Source organism: Rhinolophus ferrumequinum, chromosome 4, assembly GCF_004115265.2.
Source record: "Rhinolophus ferrumequinum isolate MPI-CBG mRhiFer1 chromosome 4, mRhiFer1_v1.p, whole genome shotgun sequence".
Taxonomy (NCBI): Eukaryota; Metazoa; Chordata; class Mammalia; order Chiroptera; family Rhinolophidae; genus Rhinolophus; species Rhinolophus ferrumequinum.
Genome location: NC_046287.1, coordinates 97,305,503 through 97,326,758, shown reverse-complemented (window position 1 = coordinate 97,326,758; position 21,256 = coordinate 97,305,503). Strand labels below are relative to the sequence as shown.

General features: G+C 45.6%; 2 protein-coding genes across 3 annotated transcripts in view; both read left to right on the top strand.

Annotated features, from left to right (window-relative positions):
• Window positions 1–14,847, top strand: C1QTNF9 (C1q and TNF related 9). 2 transcript variants are annotated; one of them, XM_033104622.1, is made up of 5 exons: window positions 1–321; window positions 2,455–2,549; window positions 7,469–7,656; window positions 12,487–12,549; window positions 13,923–14,847. In XM_033104622.1, exons 3-5 carry the CDS (start codon window positions 7,491–7,493, stop codon window positions 14,690–14,692), a joined length of 999 nt encoding a protein of 332 aa, XP_032960513.1. In that variant the 5' UTR covers window positions 1–321; window positions 2,455–2,549; window positions 7,469–7,490; the 3' UTR covers window positions 14,693–14,847. The 2 variants fall into 2 exon arrangements, with proteins under 2 accessions (XP_032960513.1, XP_032960514.1); XM_033104623.1 differs by lacking the exon at window positions 2,455–2,549.
• Window positions 14,848–20,813: 5,966 nt separating this feature from the next.
• Window positions 20,814–21,256, top strand: part of MIPEP (mitochondrial intermediate peptidase) — a 174,702-nt gene continuing 174,259 nt past the window's right edge. Inside the window, exon 1 of the mRNA XM_033105122.1 lies at window positions 20,814–21,128. Within this exon, the coding sequence (XP_032961013.1) occupies window positions 20,940–21,128 (189 nt within the window). The 5' untranslated portion in view covers window positions 20,814–20,939. The remainder of the gene's footprint in view (window positions 21,129–21,256) is intronic.

Here is a 21,256-nt window from a genome sequence, read left to right as displayed (position 1 = left end):
GGTGGAGGGGTGAAAGCATCAGGAGCCAACGTCTGCCTCTCAGAGTGGCTCTCCGAGGGACTCAAGCTGGTACCATATGTAGGAAGGGGTGAAAAATGGAGGGCGGTGGCCATTTCTTCTAGAAGAGCTGTGGGGATGACCGAACTCTCTGAGCCACCCACCATAGGCCCTGGAGAGACAGCGAAATACGTGGATCCGCCCAAGGAGCTTCTTATTGGAAGAGGGGAGACACATGAACAAGTAAAATTCAGCGTGAACTGTGCAACAGTAGGAGTGTGTACAAGTTTTGAAAGGACTTCAGGGGATGGCATCCCTTCCTTGGTGAGTATCAGAGCAGGAAGGCAGCCCCCAGGAGGCCAGGCCCAAGCGGGATCCTGGAGGTGATGGAGGAATATTTTTCCTGTGACTCCCCAAATGATGTAGATGATGTTGGATCTGCCGGCAGTGTCTGGGTGTGGGCCGGGATCGTGTCTCGTGAGACCGAAGAGTGGAAACACAGACCCAGGAGAGGCAAAGAGTATTAAAAAGAGAATAGTTTGAAAGCAAAGAGTCAGAGCTCCCAAGAAGGAGGGGGTCCCGAATGGAGGTGCCCCGTGACTGAGGCAAAAGCTCCTACTTTTATGCCTCCCCGTTGCCTGTTTGGGGAAGGGGAGCTGTTTGAAGAAGGGAACTGGCACCTTCTAATGAAATTTGTCTACCGGGTTTGTTCTGCTTGCCCATCCTAAAGGAATTAGCAAAGTAACCCACTCTGATCTATCAGGTCTGCTCTGTTTGTCAGGCCAGGAGGAATTTTATGATTAACCTCAAGGCCTTGTTATATTATGTCGTGGAGCGAAGGAGTGATTTCAAAACCTGGAGTTTTAGGATATGACTGTCTTTTCTTTATTCCACCAGGGACCTCCCTGTCTACCTAGGGACATGCTAGCTATCCTGTCTCAGAGGGGTGACCCTGTGTAGCAGGGCCTGTCTTGGCGCTGGAGTGTGATGTAGGTTGTGAGACCAAAAGGGTGGAAGCTGAGCTGCAGAGGACCTGCAGGCCATGGTGACATGCTGGATTCCATTTTGTGGGCAAAGTCAGGCAAGGCATGCTGTGGCCACATTTGCTTAGGCGCCCGCTCCCATGGCAGAGGGACGGGTGGATTTGAAACCCGAGGCAGGGAGATGATTTAGGAGACAGGATCCAGCCAAGAGATGGTGGGAAAGGAGACGAGGCTGGGTGTGAAATTCTTCCTCAGGGTGACCGGTGGGTGCTAATGTGACAAACAGCCCCAGAAAATACAGCGTGCCAGGGGTGGGGGCAGGTGTTCTGTGTTTGGGTTCATGATGGTCGGTCTGTCCGGTGGGTAGTGGAAAGAGCAACATGATGCCCAGAAGGTCAGTGCTGGCAGTAGAGATGGGACAAGGCACCACCAATGGTGGAGTTAAACCATGGAAGGGGAGCGGAGCCAGGCAGCGGGAGGAGCACCCTGAAAAATGCACAGGCAGAGAAAGATGGAGGAAGCCTGGGATGGAGAAGTGGGGTCGGGGGGAGACGGCGGAGGCAGCAGAGCAGGGAGGAATAGTCAGCAGGGCAAAGCCTGCTGATGTCCCCACTGAGAAAGGAATAAAGGTATCTCGGTGGATTTAGGGATCAAGAGGGCAGGCTTTGGCGTGGTGGAGGACAAACCGCTTAATTTAGTGACCTCATTTCCTGTTTGTTCTGCCTGCTGTGAGGAAACTGAGGCATGCTGATAGTAGGAGTGGTGTTACCTCCGTTTAAGTGGGATCCCCTGCCACACACACACACACACACACTCACATGCACACACACAATCTGCTTTCATCACCTCTGAGAAACTGCTGGGTACATTTGTCCTCTTGATGCCATTTTTAAGTTAGAGGTCAACGTTAGTGGACACTGACCTGGAAAAGTGAAGAATCAAATTACATGGCATTGAAAAAGATCTTGCACCGTATTTTTCTCAGTGGCCAGTAGGCAGGCAGGTGCGTGAGAGAGAGAGTAGAGGAGGGGGTGGGCGGGCAATGGGTACTGAATCCTTACGCGCACAAATGCCTAAAAGTAAAGGAATTACACAGAACTTGGAAAGCTCTGGCTAAATGGTATCAGCTCTAATGGGGTGGCATCTGAATGGGGCCTGGATGGCTGTCTTCAGGTTTGTGTCTTGACCCACATTGACCCCAGGTCCGCAGAGAAGGCACAGACATCACTTTAAAGAAAGCAACCTGCCATCTGCTGTGGGGATTCCTTCCTGGAGACTCCACTTGGAAATGTACTTGGCTTTCTCTCACTTGGTTAAAGAGTATGGGGGTGAGGTGAGAGGAAAGGAGCTAAGGTTTCTAAAGTAAGTGGTGCTGGTGGGAGATGCTACCTGACCTAGTGGTGCTGCAGTTTTTGAAGTTCTTCCAAGACATTTTGTGCCTCGCTCTGTTCCGCCCCTTCCTGCTGTTTTGCAGATATATCCACCAAGGAATTGTATGTCAGGAAGGCTGATTTTATCTAGTTTGCCCTGGAGTCCTGGTTGCAGCCTGCAGCCCTGGGGGTCAGTCAGGTAAGTGCATGAGGAAACAATTTCTTTAAATTCGATTTAAGGCATCCCAGTCCTAAAACAGTTTTTTTTTTATTGTCAGTGTGTGACAATCCTGCACAGTTATTTGTAAAGTGGGTAGATGTCTGCAGAGTTTTTGGTAGGATAGGAGTAACCGGGTTTCCAAAATTCATTTTTGAGGAAGAGACTAAACAGAAGGTAAAAAGCAGATTTTGAAATTCTTCTGCCAGAACTCAGCACACTGGCTGGGAAGAGGCATGACAACATAGAACAACCGTAAAATAAGGAGATCTTTCTAGAGAAGCTCCTAGATTATTTTACACAAATTTTTATGTGTATATTTTTACATTTATGGCTATACGAATTTACACAGTAGTTTTTTTAAAAAGCCCCTCAGCATATGTTGAAGAAGAAATATTAAAAGTGTATAATGTATAGAGCACATGGAAAAAAGTGTATTTAATGAAGGCAGTTTAGAAATTTTTAGATTCTTAGACTGTCAAATCCGGAAAGGAGGTTTGGGGGTTTATTAATACTTCATCCCTTGCACAAGAAAGCAGAGGCTCAGAGGTTTGGAGACCCAGTAAAGATTGCTCAGCGGGGTTCTGACAGGTCTTTATTAAATCTCACATATTTGGGGGAGTAAGAATCTCGAAGAGCAGAAATCCTTAACTTTGGCCATGAATTAGGGACATCATGTCCTTGGGGAAAATTAACCAGGAGAGGCATGGAATTCCTTTTATCAAGAAATTCAGTAGTGGAGAAATATAGGTCAAGCAAAGGAGAAACAACCCAGAAAAAGACATTCACTAACTGAAAATGTATTTTACTTGGGACTAACAAACAGTAACTCCAAGGTCTTATGCGGTCTGTGTTCCTTTGTCCCTAATCACGTCTGTATGTCAGGTGTAAGAGATCACAGCAGCTTCCCAGGGTCTCTAACCCCATGAACTCAGCGTTCAGCAGAAGGATTGCATCTCTCCTCTATGCATTCACATTGATTGTATCTATCTGTCCCAGGTAGGGGTGTCAGTTGGTTTTTAATAGGTCACCTGACAGGTTGCGCACCCAATGAGTCCTCTTGCTATTGGGTTGATGGCAGAAGTCCACAAACCTTCCTCATTTTGGATGAGTGCCCACACTGTCCATAGCAGAAACCTTGCATGAGTCAAGATGTAGGCTTAACTGGGGTTAAGAGAGACCCAAATAATCGTTGCTTCGGCAAGTTAATAATCGATTTCTCTCTCATGTCAAAGATGGGCTGGTAGGTCAAGTCTGGTCTGTGGAGTCATCAGACACCAGGATTTTTCTATCCTCAAAATGTTGCCCTCCTTCAAGGAGTCCAAGATGGCTCACCTACCCATGCACACTCCAGCCACAGGAAGGAAGAAGGGGCAAGGGAGGTTACACCCCTCCCCTATAAGGCCCACAAGTTGCAATGTCCCTTTTGCTCACTTCCCACTGGCCAAAATCTAGTTTCATGAAATATCTGGGCTGCAGGGGAGGCTGGGAACTATAGTCTATTGTGGGCAGCCATATGCCAGCTAAAATTTCTATTACTATGGAAGGTGAGAAGGGGGGTTGGAGAAACTAGCAATCCTCACTGAAAGCACTGGCAAAGATTAGGTTTAATACCGAGTCACCTCCCCAAGTCATGCTCTGCACACAGCTGGAACCAGGATAACCAACCATTCCTCTCTCTCTCTCTCTCTCTCCCCCTCCCTTTCTCCTTTCTCTCCTTCTCTCCTTCCCTCCTTCCCTCCCTCCCTTTGTCATTCATTTATACATTCAATCATTCAACGCATACATGACTGGGATGTACTGAAAATAAAAGAGTGGGAAGATGCAGTCACCGTCTCCAAAAAGCTATAAACTTGTTTGGCGCCTGATAAGTGACCGTTAATCTATGTGCAGTTTAAAGAACAGACGGGTAGGAGTCGCAGTGATTCAGATGAGAAGAGAAGGGGAGGGAGGATGGGGAAGATGGGAGAGAGATGGGGGTCCTAGCTATAATGCGTTTTGGAGAGACACCAGACATAGGAGTTAAAAGTCCAGTGTGTGAATGTGTTCAACTCATGAACCTGAATCCAACCCACGGCTTTGTGAGAAGCACAAATGTAATATATATTTTTTTATTTTTTACAGTAACACTGTAATACAAATTCTGCATTCCTTGTGCAAACCCTCACGTCCCTGTTCCAAATTTTCTTAGAGAAAGTGCTACAACTTATTTCACTGCTTATTTGGGTGCCAAGTATATTCAATTATTCAAAATCAATTGTTAAAGGTTGTCTACACGCGAGGCATGACAAATAAGCAAGCTAGCTACAATCTCTGCCTACATCAAGCATGCAAAACTGGTGAAAGAGTTAGAAAAGAAGAAGTGTTTGCTTTTATTTTAACTCTTTTATAGCTGGAGAATAAAATGGGGTTTATCGCAGTGTGACACCTTTATGATCTTGTAAGCATTTTATTATTGGAATACCTGTAACGTTTTGAAAAAATTAAAAAGGAAAAAATATAGACCTTTTAACAGAGGTTGGTTTGTGTAATTCAGATATGACTACTACCAGTCACTTTTGAGTTAAAACAAAAGAGCCTGGTGTAGGTTATTTATGGAACTTGGCTCTAAGAAAACTCAGCTCAGTTTCCTGAAATGGCGTTTGTGCCTTCAAAGGGAAACATCTGTATTTCCTTTTCCAGAAATACTCTTATTTGCTTCAAGCCCTGTGACATTTAGAGGCTTCCATAAGATGGCGCTATAATCCTTTAGATGAGAGTCTGGTTTTAAAATATACAGAGAGTACCCAAAAAATGTATACACATTTTAAGAAAGGAAAAAACTATGTTAAAATTGTAATACTCTATAGGTACCGATAACAAAAGATAAATACAAGTCATGTGTACACATTTTTTTTGGCACCCCCGGGATATATATATCTAGGAATATTTTTATAGACACTGTAAAAAAGCATTTTTTAAAACGGAAGACCTCCCATAATCCACCATTCCAAAGCAGCTGTGTTCAGTTGGATCCATTTGCTTCCAATTTTTGCCACTGTGCATATATAATTACACAGGTCCATTCTCAATGTGCCTGGTATTTTAGTCTATTTTTTAAAAATTCAACACAACATACGTCTTTTCCATTGTTCTACCTGACCTTCCTTTATAGTGATTTCGGTGGTTACGTAATATTCCACTTACTAAACCACTATTGTCACACATGACATAGTACACACCTTTTCACTATTCTAGGTAATGCCCAGGTGAATGCCGTTGGCACACAAACTTTGGGTTACTGAGATGAACTTCGGGGACGAGGTTACTGGGTCTTAGACACAAACGTCTTTTCTCTTGAACTTCCCTAAGGGCTGTGCAGACTTCCACTGCCTTCAGCAGGGGCTCTGGCCTGTGACCCGTTGCACTAGCTTATGTCGTTGTGTTTTTAAATCCTAAGGTATCTACCACGATGTATTCATTCCACTGAACGCATATTTGTTCATCCTGCTGTTGCAGGCTTCGTATTGGGTCCTGGGAATCCAATCAGGAAGAAAGCACAGTCAGAAGGGAAGCCAGATTTTCAGCTGTACACTCACACAAACAAGTGTAAACCACTCCGCACACCACGGTGCTGTGAAGGAGCGGGACGGGGTGCTGTGTCTCCATGAGGAGATTTGACCTGGTCAGGGGAGCCCTATACACGCTGAGTGTTCACACCACGCCAGGGTCTCGCCTAGAACACGTCACCTGATCAACTCCTCTCCTTCAGGTCTCAGCCCCCACCTCACCCACCCGCGTTGTCTTGGCTCCTGACGAGGTTGGAAAGCAAATCACTAACTTGAAGGGGGGACTTGAAAGGGGACTTCGCAGATTGTGTGCCCTTTGGGGGGTGTGCACGGAGGCCCTGTTCACAGCAGCCCCCCAGGAGAACAAAGCCTTAACTCAAAAAATATATCTGATCATAGTAGGACTGCTTGGAATGCTTTAAATTTAATATTTTATTGCGGTAAGATACACACAACAAAATTGACCATTTTAGTCACCTGTAGGTGTACAGGTCGCGGCATTGAGTGCATCCGCACGGTTGTACAGACATCTCTAGAACTTTTTCATTTTTCCAAAGTGAAACCCTGTCCCCGTTAAAGACAAACTCCACATTCCCTCTCCCCAGGCCCTGGCACCCACCAGTCTACTCTCTGTCTCTATGAATTTGATTCCTCTAAGTACCTTGTATTAGTGGAATCGTAACCTATTTGCGCTTTTGTGCCTGGCTAACTTCGTGGAGCACAATGTCTTCAAGGTTTATCCAGGTTGTAGCATGTGTGGGAATTTCCTTCCTTTTTAGGGCTGAATAATATTTCATAGTATGGAAATGCCACATTTTGTGTATCCACTCACGTGTCAACGGGCATGTGGGCTGCTTCCACCTTTGGGCTACTGGGAGTAATGCTGCTACGAACATGGGTGCACAAGTACCTCTTTGAGGCCCTGTTTTCAGTTCTTCCGCGTATGTACCCAGAAGAGGGATTGCTGGATCAAATGCTAATTCTACGTTTGCTTTACAATATATAATGTGCTTTTGTGCACATGGTGATCAAATCTGGTTTATACAGCAGCCCTGGGAAAAAAGTGGTTTGCTCGAAGTGAAATGGTAGATGGAAGTATCCTGACTTGGCACTAGGCTTTCTCCTTGATTGCTTACCATTAAAAGTGGTCCCAATCGCATGTCCCTTCCAAGGACAATGTCCTTCTGATGGTGAGCAGCCTGGTCTGCTGCCAGCTTCTACCGTGACCCACCCTGACCATTCTGCCCAGCTCTCACCCGGGATGGGTCCATTTCCCTCTGTAAAGAACAGAGCCTGTGTCAGTGGCCTTGGAGACAAAGGTTTCCCCTTTTGGTCTGTGTTTTTCTCTTTCAGTTCAGCTCTTGTCATCTGAACCATGAGGATCTGGTGGCTCCTGACTGTCACTGGAGTCTGTATAGGGAGCGTGAACTCACAGGACACGTGCAGGCAAGGGCACCCTGGTGTCCCTGGGAATCCCGGTCACAATGGTTTGCCCGGAAGAGATGGACGAGATGGAGCAAAGGGTGACAAAGGGGAAGCAGGTACTCACTACCTGGTGACCTTCAGCTGCCCTTCCATGTATTTCTCCATCCTTTTACCTCATTCATTCATTCATTCATTCATTCATTCATCACCTGTATGGTTATCACCTACCCACTCATCCCTCCTTCACCATCCACCCATCACTCAGCAAACACTTATGCCATGTTGTGGGCCAGAAGCCAGGGTACAGCACAGGACAAGACCGACAGGACCTCTGTCCTCAGATATTCTCATCTACTGTTGTTAGCCATCATTTCTGCTACTACAGGGCCACCTTCAGGTGTATATCATGTCATAGATCTTCCTGCCTCAGGCGGCAGCTTTGATGGATCTTTGGTACATGTGGCCTCTGGAGAGACCCGATTACTAAGTGTTTGGCACAGAGCACCAGCTTCAGTGCAGGTGAGCATTAACAGGTCGCCATGCTGTTAAGGCAGGTGACCCGGAGTGACAGAATATGAAAATGGACGATAACCTGAAGCCTTACAATTGCTCCTTGGGGATCTATGCCATATGTTGGACCTGCCCTCGGGTTCGAGGATTTGAGGACAGAATCCAGCCCAAGGAAAGGAGGCTTGCAAAAGACCGGATATGGGAGTAATTTTCAAACACCAGCCGATAGGCTCAATTTTTTAACGGGGTTCTTGAGCCCTGGTCTGACTGTAAGCAGAATGATGTATCTGAGTGCAGGAAGAAAACATCAAGACTTCTACTGATATTTTTTTTATTATTAGGGAATATTGGGGAACAGTGTGGTTCTCCAGGGCCCATCAGCTCCAAGTCATTGTCCTTCAATCTAGTTGTGGAGGGTGCAGCTCAGCTCCAAGTCCAGTCGCCGTTTTCAATCTTTAGTGGCAAGGGGCGCAGCCCACCGTCCCATGTGGGAATTGAACCGGCAACCTTGTTGTTAAGAGCCTGTGCTCTAACCAACAGAGCCATCAGGTCACCCCTCTGCTGATATTTTAAAAGATAAATTTAGGTGAAGAAAATAACAGAGTTTAAAAATATTTAATACAGACATAACTGACTTTATTGCGCTTCACAGATGTTGCGTGTTTTCTAAATTGAATGCAAGACCCTCCACCAGAAAAAAGATGACAACTTGCTTTTTTGTGATACTCGCTTTCTCGCATTGGTCTGGAAGCGAATCTGCCATGTCTCTGAGGGATGCCTGTAGGTGCATTGGTATGGGTGACCTCCCTTTGTCCCTTTGCAGATGGACATGTGTCATTGGAGGCCTGACATGTGTCCTGTGGGAAGAGCGGGAGTCCCCAGTGTGAACAGGTTTGTTCAAGCTCTCACACGGTCATTGATTGCACACTCACACTTTCAGTGTGCTGTCGTATATTGCAGAGACGTGTGCCCAGGCCAAGGGATTTTCAAATTATGCTATTGAACTATCACAAACAGATGTGTGCCTAAAATAGTCCTGCAAAGAGACTAAGATTGAAGGTGAACTTGATAATACAAGCATTGAAGACTCATGTGAAAATAGCAGGGCTGACATTTCTAGTCTCAGTGTAAACTCTTCAACAGTACTTTATTAGGAAAAAATACAATAATGAAATCAGATCTGACAAGAAGTCTGTCAAAAACCTAGAAGTTATTAAGACTTTGAGCATATGAATCTACATTCGTTAAAGTGAAACTCTTCCTAACTCTAAATTGTACCATGAGATAGCAGTTATTAATAGAAAGAAGCACCCCAATTAGTAAGATATTTCAGGACTGTGTGAAATGTGAACACAAACCACTGTCATTTTTTTTCCTCAGCAATATATTATTAAGTAGTAGAAAAACTTCATCAAGCTTAATGATAAGCGTTTAGAAGCCTCTTTTGATATTTATTAATCGTATCAGAAGATTAGATATCCCGCTGGCTCTATAAAAAAATAATTGAAAAATAATACTCAGAAGGCAATTCCAGGATGGACTACCATTAATGCTTTGCCAGCAAATGCTGTTGGAATACAGATTTTTAAGAAGCCTTGTTAAGATTTGGAAAAGCAAGTATTAGGACAAATTACTTCCTACAGGAAGTCTGCTGTAGAGATGAATGGAAGTCTAGGTGTTGCTGTTTCCACGCTCATGGCATTGGGTCGTCTAGCATATTTATGGGGTGGGCTGGAGGAGGGGAGTTTCACCAGGAAGCAAGGTCATTTCTCTTTGACTGTCACCCTGCAAATCTACTCTGTGGGCTCCCCTACTGGATTACATCTCCAGTAAGTCTACACCACTTTCAGGCAGTAGACCTGTCTCATATCTGAGTTGTAAAAAGCCCAGTCTAAGTTCATGGCAAAACCGCAGTCTTTTTTTTTTTTTTTTAAAGTGTGTTTTTTTAGGACCCAGCAGCTCCAAGTCAAGTAGTTGTTTCAATCTCGTTGTGGAGGGTGCAGCTCACAGTGGCCCACGTGGGAATAGAACCAGCAACCTTATTGTTAAAAGCTCGCGCTCTAACCAACTGAGCTAACCAGCCACCCCAAAAAACCTCACTCTTAATGAAATTCTTTCTTCTACTCTCCTATTGGGACCATTGTGTGTGTGTGTGTGTGTGTGTGTGTGTGTGTGTGTGTACACGCAAGCACACACACATACATGCTCAGGCTACACCTGTGTCTTCATGATTCCTCCACCTTCCACTTCCAGTGCCAGGACCTCAGTGCAAGGACCACTTTTAATTTCAGAGATGGGACTGGGCAGGGAGAAGAGGTGCAAAAAGGTATTACTTAGTTGGGGCTATTAAAATCTGGCATTGGTGTCCTCTGAAGAAGATAACCCAATGCTGGCTTTTCTCTTGTGAGATTATTTTGGGGGTTCTTTGTGGACCCCCTGTGCCCCGTTCCTTGATGGGCAGTATACTCATTACCTCACTGCGTCTGAATGCCCCCATTTTTTTCTCGCACCCTCTTGCTGCCAGGGTCCCCTTGTCTCAGCAGCAGTTTTCTTGGGCAGGCCCTTCTAAAACATCTCAAACCTGGCTCCTCTGGAGGCACCCCCTAGCCTGCACAGAACTCAGCACCTGTGCCCTGCAGGATCCGGGAGCAGTGCCCCACGCCACTGTGCTCTTTGCTCTGCCATTTAGGCAGCTTCAGTGGGCTTCTTATTTAGACTCTTGTAGCGGGAAGTCGGGCATCTGTCATGACCTCCAACTCCCAGGGTCACATTCTATCTTTCTTTAAAAGCTTCTGAGCAGCCTGTGCTCCAGTCCCAAGGTGCCAGTTCTGCAGCTCAGCACTTCCGGCCAACGGAGCCTGGTGCGGCAAGGGCCTAGTGGGACTCGGGTGCTCACCCACTCTCTGACTCAGGAGTGGGTGTGCGTGTTTTATTTCCAAACATGGGGTTTCACTTTAAAATTTTTTTTTATTTTAAAATATTATATATACACAAACGGTGATGATAGATACATAGACTGATAAAAAATAAAGACAAATGCTCAAACGCATATATCCAACAACAAATTTCTCTACTTCTCTCCTATTGAATCTCTCTCCTTCTTCCTCAATGGTACCCATTCTTTTGAGTTTTCCATACTTCTTCAAAATATGTATATATATGTATATGTTTTGTGCATTGTTTATATATATATATCATATGTGCATGTTTCCTAGAGGTGTAGTCAATCATACTTCTCACACTAAAAATTAACTTCATCTTTATCTTACCCTCTTCAAATGTATTTGTGTGTACGTTTTATAAGGAACACATTTTTAGAACATCATCTGTACGTACTTTATAAATACATAAATGTACATTGATTAGAGTACATATTCATTCTTTGTTACTTGAAGGTGCATGATCATGAAAGCTAGGAGGCCAGTGTTCTAGAGAATGGAAGAATTGATAATTAAGCAGGGAAACCAAAAAGAAAGAAGGGGAAGAAGACATATACTCCCAAAGGGCCAATGAGGACACTAGTGAAAAGGGAAGGCAAAGGAGGAGGCACCTGTAGGGACAACGGCTGCTCAGAGACTCCCCAGAACCCAGGGCCTGCTTGGAGTCCCAGGAGACCAGACATCACTGATATAAATCTTCCCGTGTAAGCCCTCTGTTAGGACCTGGAAACTGGCCCAGCCTGCCCCGTCACCCCACAGCTGGGTCCGTGGGGCCGAAGCCCCATGGGGTGTCTGCTGCTATGGGGGAAGCCAAAGTGTGGAGCCATCCATGTCACAGCGAGCTCTTCTACTGCCATGGCTGGAGTCACTTCGGTCCTGCTGACTTTCAACATGAAGTTGGCGCTCAGGGCAGCGTGTTCTGAGCATCAGGACTCGTGTGGTCGGCAAAACCCTACTCACTGCACATTCCCAGTGGGGTCTGCCATGCCAACTTGATCAGTGACATTTACCACCACCCTAAGGCTATAGGGAGATCCTTCCAGAACGCTCCTTTCCATCCCAAATCATGTCGTGTAATCACAGTCATCTGTGTTTTCATAATAAGCTAGTAAAACTTCCACACTGCTGTCCACAAGAGTGATAGAAAGGAGCAGAAGTGAGAAAACCACGCAGCGCCTCCAAAGTCCAGTCACGTCCTGAGCTCTCCGCACATGAGAAAACGCAATGGTGATCATCTATGCCTTCTTGTCCTGCCTTCTAGGAGCTGGGTGCTTGGGAAGCCCGCCCCACTCACTTCATAATTCACTTCTTTTACAGAGCTCGGCACCCTTGCTGCTCGCTCACATCTGCCACTCTCCACCTGCCCTTCTGTGGGGAGAGTGTGTGTGTCAGGCCTGGGGCCACTCCCAAGACTCTCCAGCCTACATCACTGATTGAGACCCATGTCTAGGGAAATCGGGATTTCAACTCTTGTCTGTTTTCTTCTTTCCCACCTAGGAGAACCAGGACACCCTGGTGGCCCAGGGAAGGATGGCATGAATGGAGAGAAAGGAGAACAAGGTCAGAAACTGTGTTGCATTTTCCATGCTCTAACACTGAAACTTTCAATGTCTTAGCAATCATTATGAATCGCTTCCCAAGTACAAGTCCTGCACTTGGAGCGGGCCAGTGATGATAAAGGAAACACAGTTCTTGATCTCCAGAAGCTCATGATTCAGTGCAGAGGTCAGCAATTTTTTTCTGTAAAGGGCCAGATAGAAAATATTTTCAGCTTTGCAGGCCACACAGTTACTCAACTCTGCCATTGTAACAAAAAGCAGCCATAGATGCACAGAAATAAGTGGGGCTGTGTTCTGGGGAATCTCTTGGTAAAAACGTAAATCTGAATTTTATATAATTGTCATGTATTGAGGAATATTATGTGTGACCTCTTAAAAATGTAAACCATTCTTAGCTTGTGGGCCAGACAGAAACAGACAGGAGGCTGGATTTGGCCCGTGGGCCATCATTTCCTGAAGTCTGAGCTAGTGCATGAGCTTTGAGGAACGACACTGAATTTTGACTCCATGCATCTGGCAGCACTCCATGGAGAAGGCAACCCTTGAATTTCAAGGGCCCTGAAGGGTAGGGAAGACTCTTGGCAGTTGTGACCAATGAGGAGAGACAATGGCTCTAACGGCAAACTCATAATGTTCATTTCATGCTTGGTTGTTCTAAGTGCTTTTCATGTATTGACTCACTTAATACAACAGCCTATAAGTGAAGTCATATTGTTATCCCAATATTGTGGAGGAGGAAACAGAGGTGTCGGTGTCTAGTCAGCTTGCGTCACGTCCCACTGTGCGTAAGTGGTGGAAAGGGGATTGAATCCTGCTGTTTAAGTGCGGAGTCCGTGCTCATAACCCCTGCCGTCCAGTCAACGCGGGGGAAATGGGGAAGCACTGAGCAGATATGCAGAATGACGAACAGTGACATAGAGTTGGCACGATGGACAGACTGGGCCGGACAGTAGGGAGCAATGAATGCCGCACGGAAGACTTTATTTTGTGTTCGCTCCCGTGCGGTGCTTTTTGGGAGGTGTCACATAATTGAGTGTCAGTCTACTGAAAGGAGCCTGAGTTAATCTGCCCTTTGCCATTGTGCCCTATTCCAAAGATGTGTTCCCTCAAGGATCGGCATTGTTTAGTCGTCAAATAGTAGTAGACGTAGATGGTAAAGAGTTATCATTTTTAATGTGAGCCCCAACACTAGTAGACAGAAGTCAAAGGTGTTTGGCATGTGTGCACACACACAGGAATTTTCAAGCCCTGAGCACATCCTGAATCTGGGCACTGCTTCTCGCATTTGTATGTTTCATAATAGAAAACCAAAGTTGTTTTTCACAAGGTAGTGGTTCACACATCATCTCTCCTTTGTTCTCTTTCTCCACTTAGGCGCTGATGGAAAAGTTGAAGCAAAAGGCATCAAAGGCAATCAAGGCTCAAGAGGGCCACCGGGGAAACACGGCCCAAAGGGATTTGTTGGCCCCATGGGGGAGAAAGGGCTCCAGGGAGAGACTGGCCCTCAGGGGCCAAAGGGGGATAAAGGTGATGTGGGTCCCAGTGGTCCACAAGGGCTGAAGGGCAGCATGGGATCTTTGGGCCCAACTGGTTTAACTGGCCCCATGGGCCCCATTGGAAAGCCTGGTCCCAAGGGAGATGCTGGGCCCTTGGGGCCCCAGGGTGAGCCAGGAGTCCGGGGAATGAGAGGCTGGAAAGGAGATCGGGGAGAAAAAGGGAAAATTGGTGAGACTCCAGTCTTGCCCAAAAGTGCCTTCACTGTGGGTCTCACTGTGCTGAGCAAGTTTCCTTCCTCAGATGTGCCCATTCGATTTGACAGGATCTTGTATAACGAATTCAACCATTACGACGTGGCCACGGGGAAATTCACCTGCCACGTTGCCGGGGTCTATTACTTCACCTACCATATCACTGTGTTCTCCAGGAATGTGCAGGTATCTTTGGTTAAAAATGGGGTAAAAATACTGCACACCAAGGACGGTTACATGAGCTCTGAGGACCAGGCCTCCGGTGGCATCGTATTGCCCCTGAAGCTTGGGGACGAGGTGTGGATGCAGGTGACGGGAGGGGAGAGGTTTAATGGCTTGTTTGCGGATGAGGATGATGACACAACTTTCACAGGCTTCCTTCTGTTCAGCAGCTAATGATGGAGAAGCGTTAATAAGTCTGCCTCACCATCCAGCTGATTAGCTTGGGAAAGACATGATTAGATGATTTTTTTCTGTATTAATTACTCTCATTATTGTAATAATCATAAAAAAGGTGAAAATAAGGACGTTATTCCTAAAACCGATTCTATGTAACTTATTGTCTAAGAATAAACTTTTAAACACTTGCATTATTTGTTATACTCCTACTTTATTTAATATTTTCATCATTCCCATTATCTGAAAAATCCTTTGCATGTGCATTTCTTGTGGGAAGAGTGTTTTGATATCATTTAATGCTCGAAGGAGCCATGTAATGATTTGTCTTTCAGATGTATTTCTGAGGACATTAGGGAGAAAGAAATGGAAAATGTTTTTGTTTGTGTTTTTGTTTTCCAGTTAGTGACTATTAAGGGTTTTAAGCTGGTGACAAGGAGACACCCCAGAAAGTGGCAGAATGCTTCACTCATATTCTTTTTTTTGTTTTAATTTACTGGGGTGACAATTGTTAGTAAAATTACATAGATTTCAGGTGTACAATTCTGTAGTACATCATCTATAAATCCCATTGTGGGTTCACCACCCAGAGTCAGTTCTCCTTCCATCACCATATATTTGATCCTTTACTCATATTCTAATCTAGGTTTTAATTGCAATTCCATTCAACAAACAAACAGTTGTCTAGTTAAACCATTTGCCAAACTTGAATCTATGTTTATTTCCTAGGATTTCCATAACAAAGTACCACAAAAACAAAAGAAATTTATTCTCACAATTCTGGAGACTAGAAGTCAAGGTGTTGGCAGGGTCAGGTTCCCTCCAAAGCCTCTGGGGGAGGACCCTTCCCTGCTGCTTCCAGCGTCTAGTAGTCCCAGACATTCCTCGGCTTGCAGCAGCATCACTGCAAGGTTTCCCTCTGACTTCACATGGCCGTCTTCCCTCTGTCTGTGTACAAATCCCCCTCTTCTTCTAAGGACACCAATTATATTGGATTACAGTGGGCCTAAGTAGGACATCATCTTAACCTGATAATATCTGAGAAGACCCTATTTCCAAAAAAGGTCCCATTCATGGATACCAAGGGTTAGGACTTCAATGTATCTTTTTGGGAGCTACAATTCAACCCATAACAGTTTGCTTCCTGATTCCCCCAATTGCAAATGCTTCCCGCATACAAAATGCATTCACCCCATCCCACATCCACAAACATCTTAACAATTTCAGCATCAACTCTAAATTCAAAAATCTCATCTAAACATCATCAACTCAAAAGTCCCAAATCGCATAATCTATATCATTTAAGTCAGTTATAGGGGAGTCTATTGTGTGACTGAATCATCCTGGGGCAAAATTCTTTATCTGTGGTTTTGTGAAACCAGACAGCAAGTTACGAGCTTCCAAAAACAATGGTGACACAGGCACAGTATAGACGTTCTCTTTCCAAAAGGGAGAAGTAGGAAGGAAAAAAGGGATCATGGGTGCCAAACAAGTCTGAAACCCAGCAGGGCAAACCCCACTGGACATTTTTCACTATTTAACTTCTAAAATTTTACATGAGCTCCACAAGAAACAAAGGTTACTAGACACTGGACAGAGACGCCAAAAAGATTTATCGTTTGAAGTGGACAACCGGGATGAATTTACTAAGATAGTGGAGTGAAAGGGAACCTGGCCCTGCAGGCCTTCAGCCGACATTTCTTGTTCAGACAGATGGCCACCCACTTCCCTTTGTTCTGATGAGAGTATCCTGATGTCCACTCTCAGGCCTGCCTTTCAGATGAAGGCTACCCTGGCGGTGGACGTGGGACTCCGGTGAGGCTAGTCAAAACAGCGCCTCCTTCTGGCCATGGTGAAGATTGGCAAGACGGCACTTAATCCCGTCAGAGCCAATGAGATGATGCCACCTAACACTTTAGAAGACCCCTTCAAAAAAAAAAGGCAAGATCTTTTTCAGCTGAAGTTAACACTTCAGCTGGCAGCCATTTTGCTAATCTATAGAGCTCATCTCTCCAAACATCTGGAGAGAACCCAGTCCTGACGACATTGTTTACAGCCCTAAATCCAGCTGCTCCTGAAGGCACAATAGCCCTGGGCTATTTTGTTGTGTGAGCCAACAAATTCTGTTTGCTTAAACCAGCTGGATGCAGGTTTTTGTTTTGTTTTGTTTTGTTTTTGTTGCTGTTACCACCACTGTCTCCTAAAGGAATTTTAAGTGATTTGTGGTCCAAGGAGAGGGGCAGCATGATTATGGTGGAACAAGCCCAAGACAGAACCGAGATATATGGGTTGTTGTTCCAGCCATGACAAAGGAATTTGAATTGGGTGCCTTATTTAGCCTTTCTGTGCCCCAGTCTCCTATTGTGCAATTGTGGTTGAACTTAACAGTTTTGTACGGTTTCAATTCTTAGAAGTTAACTCGAATTTTTCTATTAGTAGAGAGCAACTAATAAAAAAGAAAAAGGATGCAAGCTCAGTGCATATTCAAGCTACAGCATTTTCCGAACCGCAGCCTGACATGTGTTCTTTGACAGGATACGCCACTTGAATTTGGGATGCATGTTTTTGTTTTGTTTTGTTTTGTTTGTTGCTGTTACTACCACTTTCTCCTAAAAGAATCTATCCATACTCTATCCTATCCATACTCCAACCAGTCAATGTGGTTATGGTGATATCCTCATTTTTGGAGAAGTGGGACTTTTATGAATTATGAGCGGGCAGCACAGATGTCAATAAAATATTGAAAAGTACTTTCCCATAATGGGAAAGTTTTTAGAAATATACAGAAATAATTTCTATTTATAGGTATTTTATTGGCCTTCCTTAATACTATACCAAGGGTGCCAAAAAAATGTGTACAAGTGGACATTTCGGTCAACGTTGCTCAAGCAGTAGTTCGTCATAATGAGAAGTGTCTGGACACTGATGGGAACCACTTTGAGCACCTCTTGTAATTGCAGAAGTCAAACGTGACTTGTATTCATCTTCTGTTATCGGTATATATCGAGTATTACATTTTAATACAGTTTTCGTTTTTCAAAATGTGTACACATTTTTTTGGCATCCTCGGTATATTTCTTCTATAACAAGAGCCAGGACTATGGTGAAGCAGGTGAGGCACCTAGGGGGCAAAATTTAAGGAGGTACTTACTCTCAGGTGCTGACATTGCATGCACATGACCCAATAGTGAGTGCCTCCTTAAATTTTACACTCCAGGTCTGGAGCTTGCTTCCTGCTCTACTTCTGCCCAGCTACGGAATGTCTGCTCATTTTACTTACTTATTTAGCCAGAATGTTCTATTTTTTGGCTTTTTTTGATTTGTAATAACCCAAGCTGTTTTTCCCCATGTAAAGTTTAATTTTGTTTTGGATCCAACAGGGGAAAACAAGTGCTGACTTCCTTCTAGTTAAGAGCACAAGTTTATAGGCTGAAATAAGCATAAAGAAAAAAAGTATAATTTATGACCAGGACAGAGAATACAAGTTTTTATAAAATAATTTTTGTAGGACAAATACAGAATATGAGATGTAAAACATGTTTTAAAGATCTTCAAAGAAGTAACATCGACCGGGGTGGGAGGTCAGGGGTTCTAAATCTGCCATTTGGGATTATTTCTCATTGGTTGTCTGTAAATCTGGACCACAATTTTAAAATGTCTAACTATAACAAGCACTCGGAGGCACAAGACACCTTGTCAGCTTAGCACAGACATCATCCATTGAGGGTGTTTTTAGGCTTAAATGTTTGCATTATAAATGGTTAGGTACCTTTATATAAAAGAAAGGCCTTTAGATTTGAAACTCATTTAAAAAAAATGATAAAATGACAAAAAATATTTTTGTCAAATATATTGATGAATTTTCTCTTTTACGTGACACATTTGACATCTTTGTAAGGGCCTGCTACACAGGTGTTAGGTCTGCAATGTGGGGTTGCTGCCACCAGGAAACATGAGTCCTCTAAGAACCAACCAGTTACAAATAATGTGGTATTCATCAACATGGAGTTAGGAATTTGGGGATTTTAAATAACATTAAATCTTTGATTAAGAAAAGTAGAAAAGGAAATCACAACTTACCATATATACACAATGAGACAGAATTTATAGTTAAGTTGTAAAGAATTGTATAGGTACACGATGGTATTGTCTGAACTAAATTTTAATTATTTATCATCATTTTCATTATCGTTGTCACTTCAGCTTTTCCTCTCTACCAGGCTAAATTGAAAACTAACTCCATTAACAACTAAATTTTGGGGGCTGGGCCGGGGGGACATTTAGAAGCTATCTATAGGCTTGGTCTTTGCTTCTGGCTCCTTGGATCTTTGGAGAAGGTTCTTAGGAATGCTGAAACTCAGCAGGCAATGTTGTTCCCCTAAGCCCAAAACATTCAGGTGAGGTAAAGCTCTAAATAAAGCACATTAAAGAAAATGTAGCTGTAGTTTGCCATGGAATAAAAAAGGATCAAATGGGTTCTTGTTCCTTTACACAAGTCATACCTCTGGTATCCTGGGCAAATGAATTTTGCCTTCATTTGTTCACCAAAGACCACAACCCTCAACACCCTCTGCAGTCAGACAGATTTATTGGAATCACTGGGAATCCAGTTCCTGCATAAAGCTGAGGTGGAGAGGCGACATTCTGAGGAGCTGGCAGAAGGCGGCACAGCAGGCGCTCCCTCCTTGCTTTCCCAGGTGGTCTTCTTCCTCACCACTAGTTACCTGGCTTCACTTCTACAGAAAGGTCAATTCTCAAGGGGCCAGTTTCATGTTGATTTTAATTCCTTAGCCCCATCCTGAGAGATCAAGAAGTGGCAGGTGTCTGGAGACAGCCAGGAAAAATATGGGGGGGAGGGAGGAAGAGAGAGAAAGAGAGAGAGGAAGCTCACTGTCTTTCAGTCCCTTTTCCAACAGTTGGTTTCTGTCTCTGCAACCGCAGAAACTTCTCAAAATAAAAACACCTTATTGTTAAGAAAACCCTTTCACTTAATGTCTGCGCACTCCTGGAAGATACATGAGGCACCTAGTACAATTGCCTTTCTGCAGACGAGGATGTTTTTACGTTTGGCAAGGTACAGCCTCTGCGTCAAGAACCTGGCCCCCACTCCAACTGTGGTGTGATTTCCAATTAGTTTTGAGGGGGCTGAGGCTGTCACCAAGAGCCCCTCACCCTTGTCCTAGCAGCACCATTCCACACTCCCCACCCTGAGCCCCAAATCACAATTTCCTAACGCCTCTCCTGCCCCCAAATCTTTTCATTCCCGTCTTGTTGATTGAAGTTTGGCGAAATCCTCCCTCTTCCAATTTACATTGCAGATTATTATAATTTTCTTTTTCCCCTTCTTCTGCCTCTCCCCCCGCTCCGGTTCAAGCTGTTGTCTCTCAGTCTAGTTGTGTAGGACACAGCTCCCTGGCCCGTGCTAGGATGATGAGCCGTGAGCTCTCCCCTCTCCCCAAACCCAGGCAGCTCATTGCTCGTCGCTGGTAGTTGATAGGCCACTCACGGCAGCTCATGGCAGCTCGCTGGCTGCCGGCCGCTCACGCTGGCCACTGGCCGCACATGGCAACACAGGGCAGCCTGCAGGAGCACACAGCAGCCCAGGCAGCTCATTCCAACCACTGGCTGCTTATGGCAGCCCAGCTCCAGGGAGAGCCACTGGTCACAATCTTAGCTGTAGAGGGCGCAGCTCACTGGCCCATGTGGGAATCGAACTGGCGACCTCAGTGTTAGGAGCATGGCGCTCCAAACACCTGAGCCACCGGGCTAGCCCGATTATTATAATTTTCCAAGTGAAAAATTGATGAAGGTTTACTCGGTTCCACACAACCACAGCTCTGAATCGCACCATATATTCAACCAGCTTTTCGAGTGGAGGCCAAGTGAGTCATCGCATGTCAGGAGTCTCGTGTGATGGCGAAGACCCTTAGGCCTAGCAGGCTCGGAAGATTTCATCCTGCAGGGAACCTTGGCCCCCTGGCTGGAGTCACGTGGAGGAAGGGTAAACCCTGGCGGTTCCTCACTCCTGGCACACGGGGGCGCAAGACCGCAGCGGCCTCCGGGAAGAGGGCGGGATGACACTCTTGCCCTGGGGACACCGACGTGCACACGTCCTCACGCCCCGACCCGGAAGCGCGGGCATCACGTGACGCGGCGTGGTCCGCTTCCTTGGAAACGCGGCGCGCGTCCTCTCCGCTGACGGGGTTCAGGAGCACGCGACTGGGGAAAGGGCTGCCCTGGGGACACGATGCTGTGCGCCAGAAGGTTGAGCAGCCTTGGAGCCCCGGCAGCGGCTCTGCGGCCCGGGCGAGCGGGCTTGGGCAGCCTCGCAGGGGCGCTCCGGGCCCGAGGGGTCAGCACCAGCTGGTCTCCGGTGGGCGCCGCCTTCAATGTGAAGCCCCAGGGCCGCCGCCTGGACCTATTCGGCGAGCGCCGGGTGAGCTGCCCAGGCGGGGGCTCCCCTGAGAGGAAGCGGCCGCCGGCTGAGCGCGGCCAGCGGGGATCCGGGCCAGTTCGTCTGGGTCTGGCAAGGGCCGCGCAGCGAACCTACGTTGTGCATTAGGG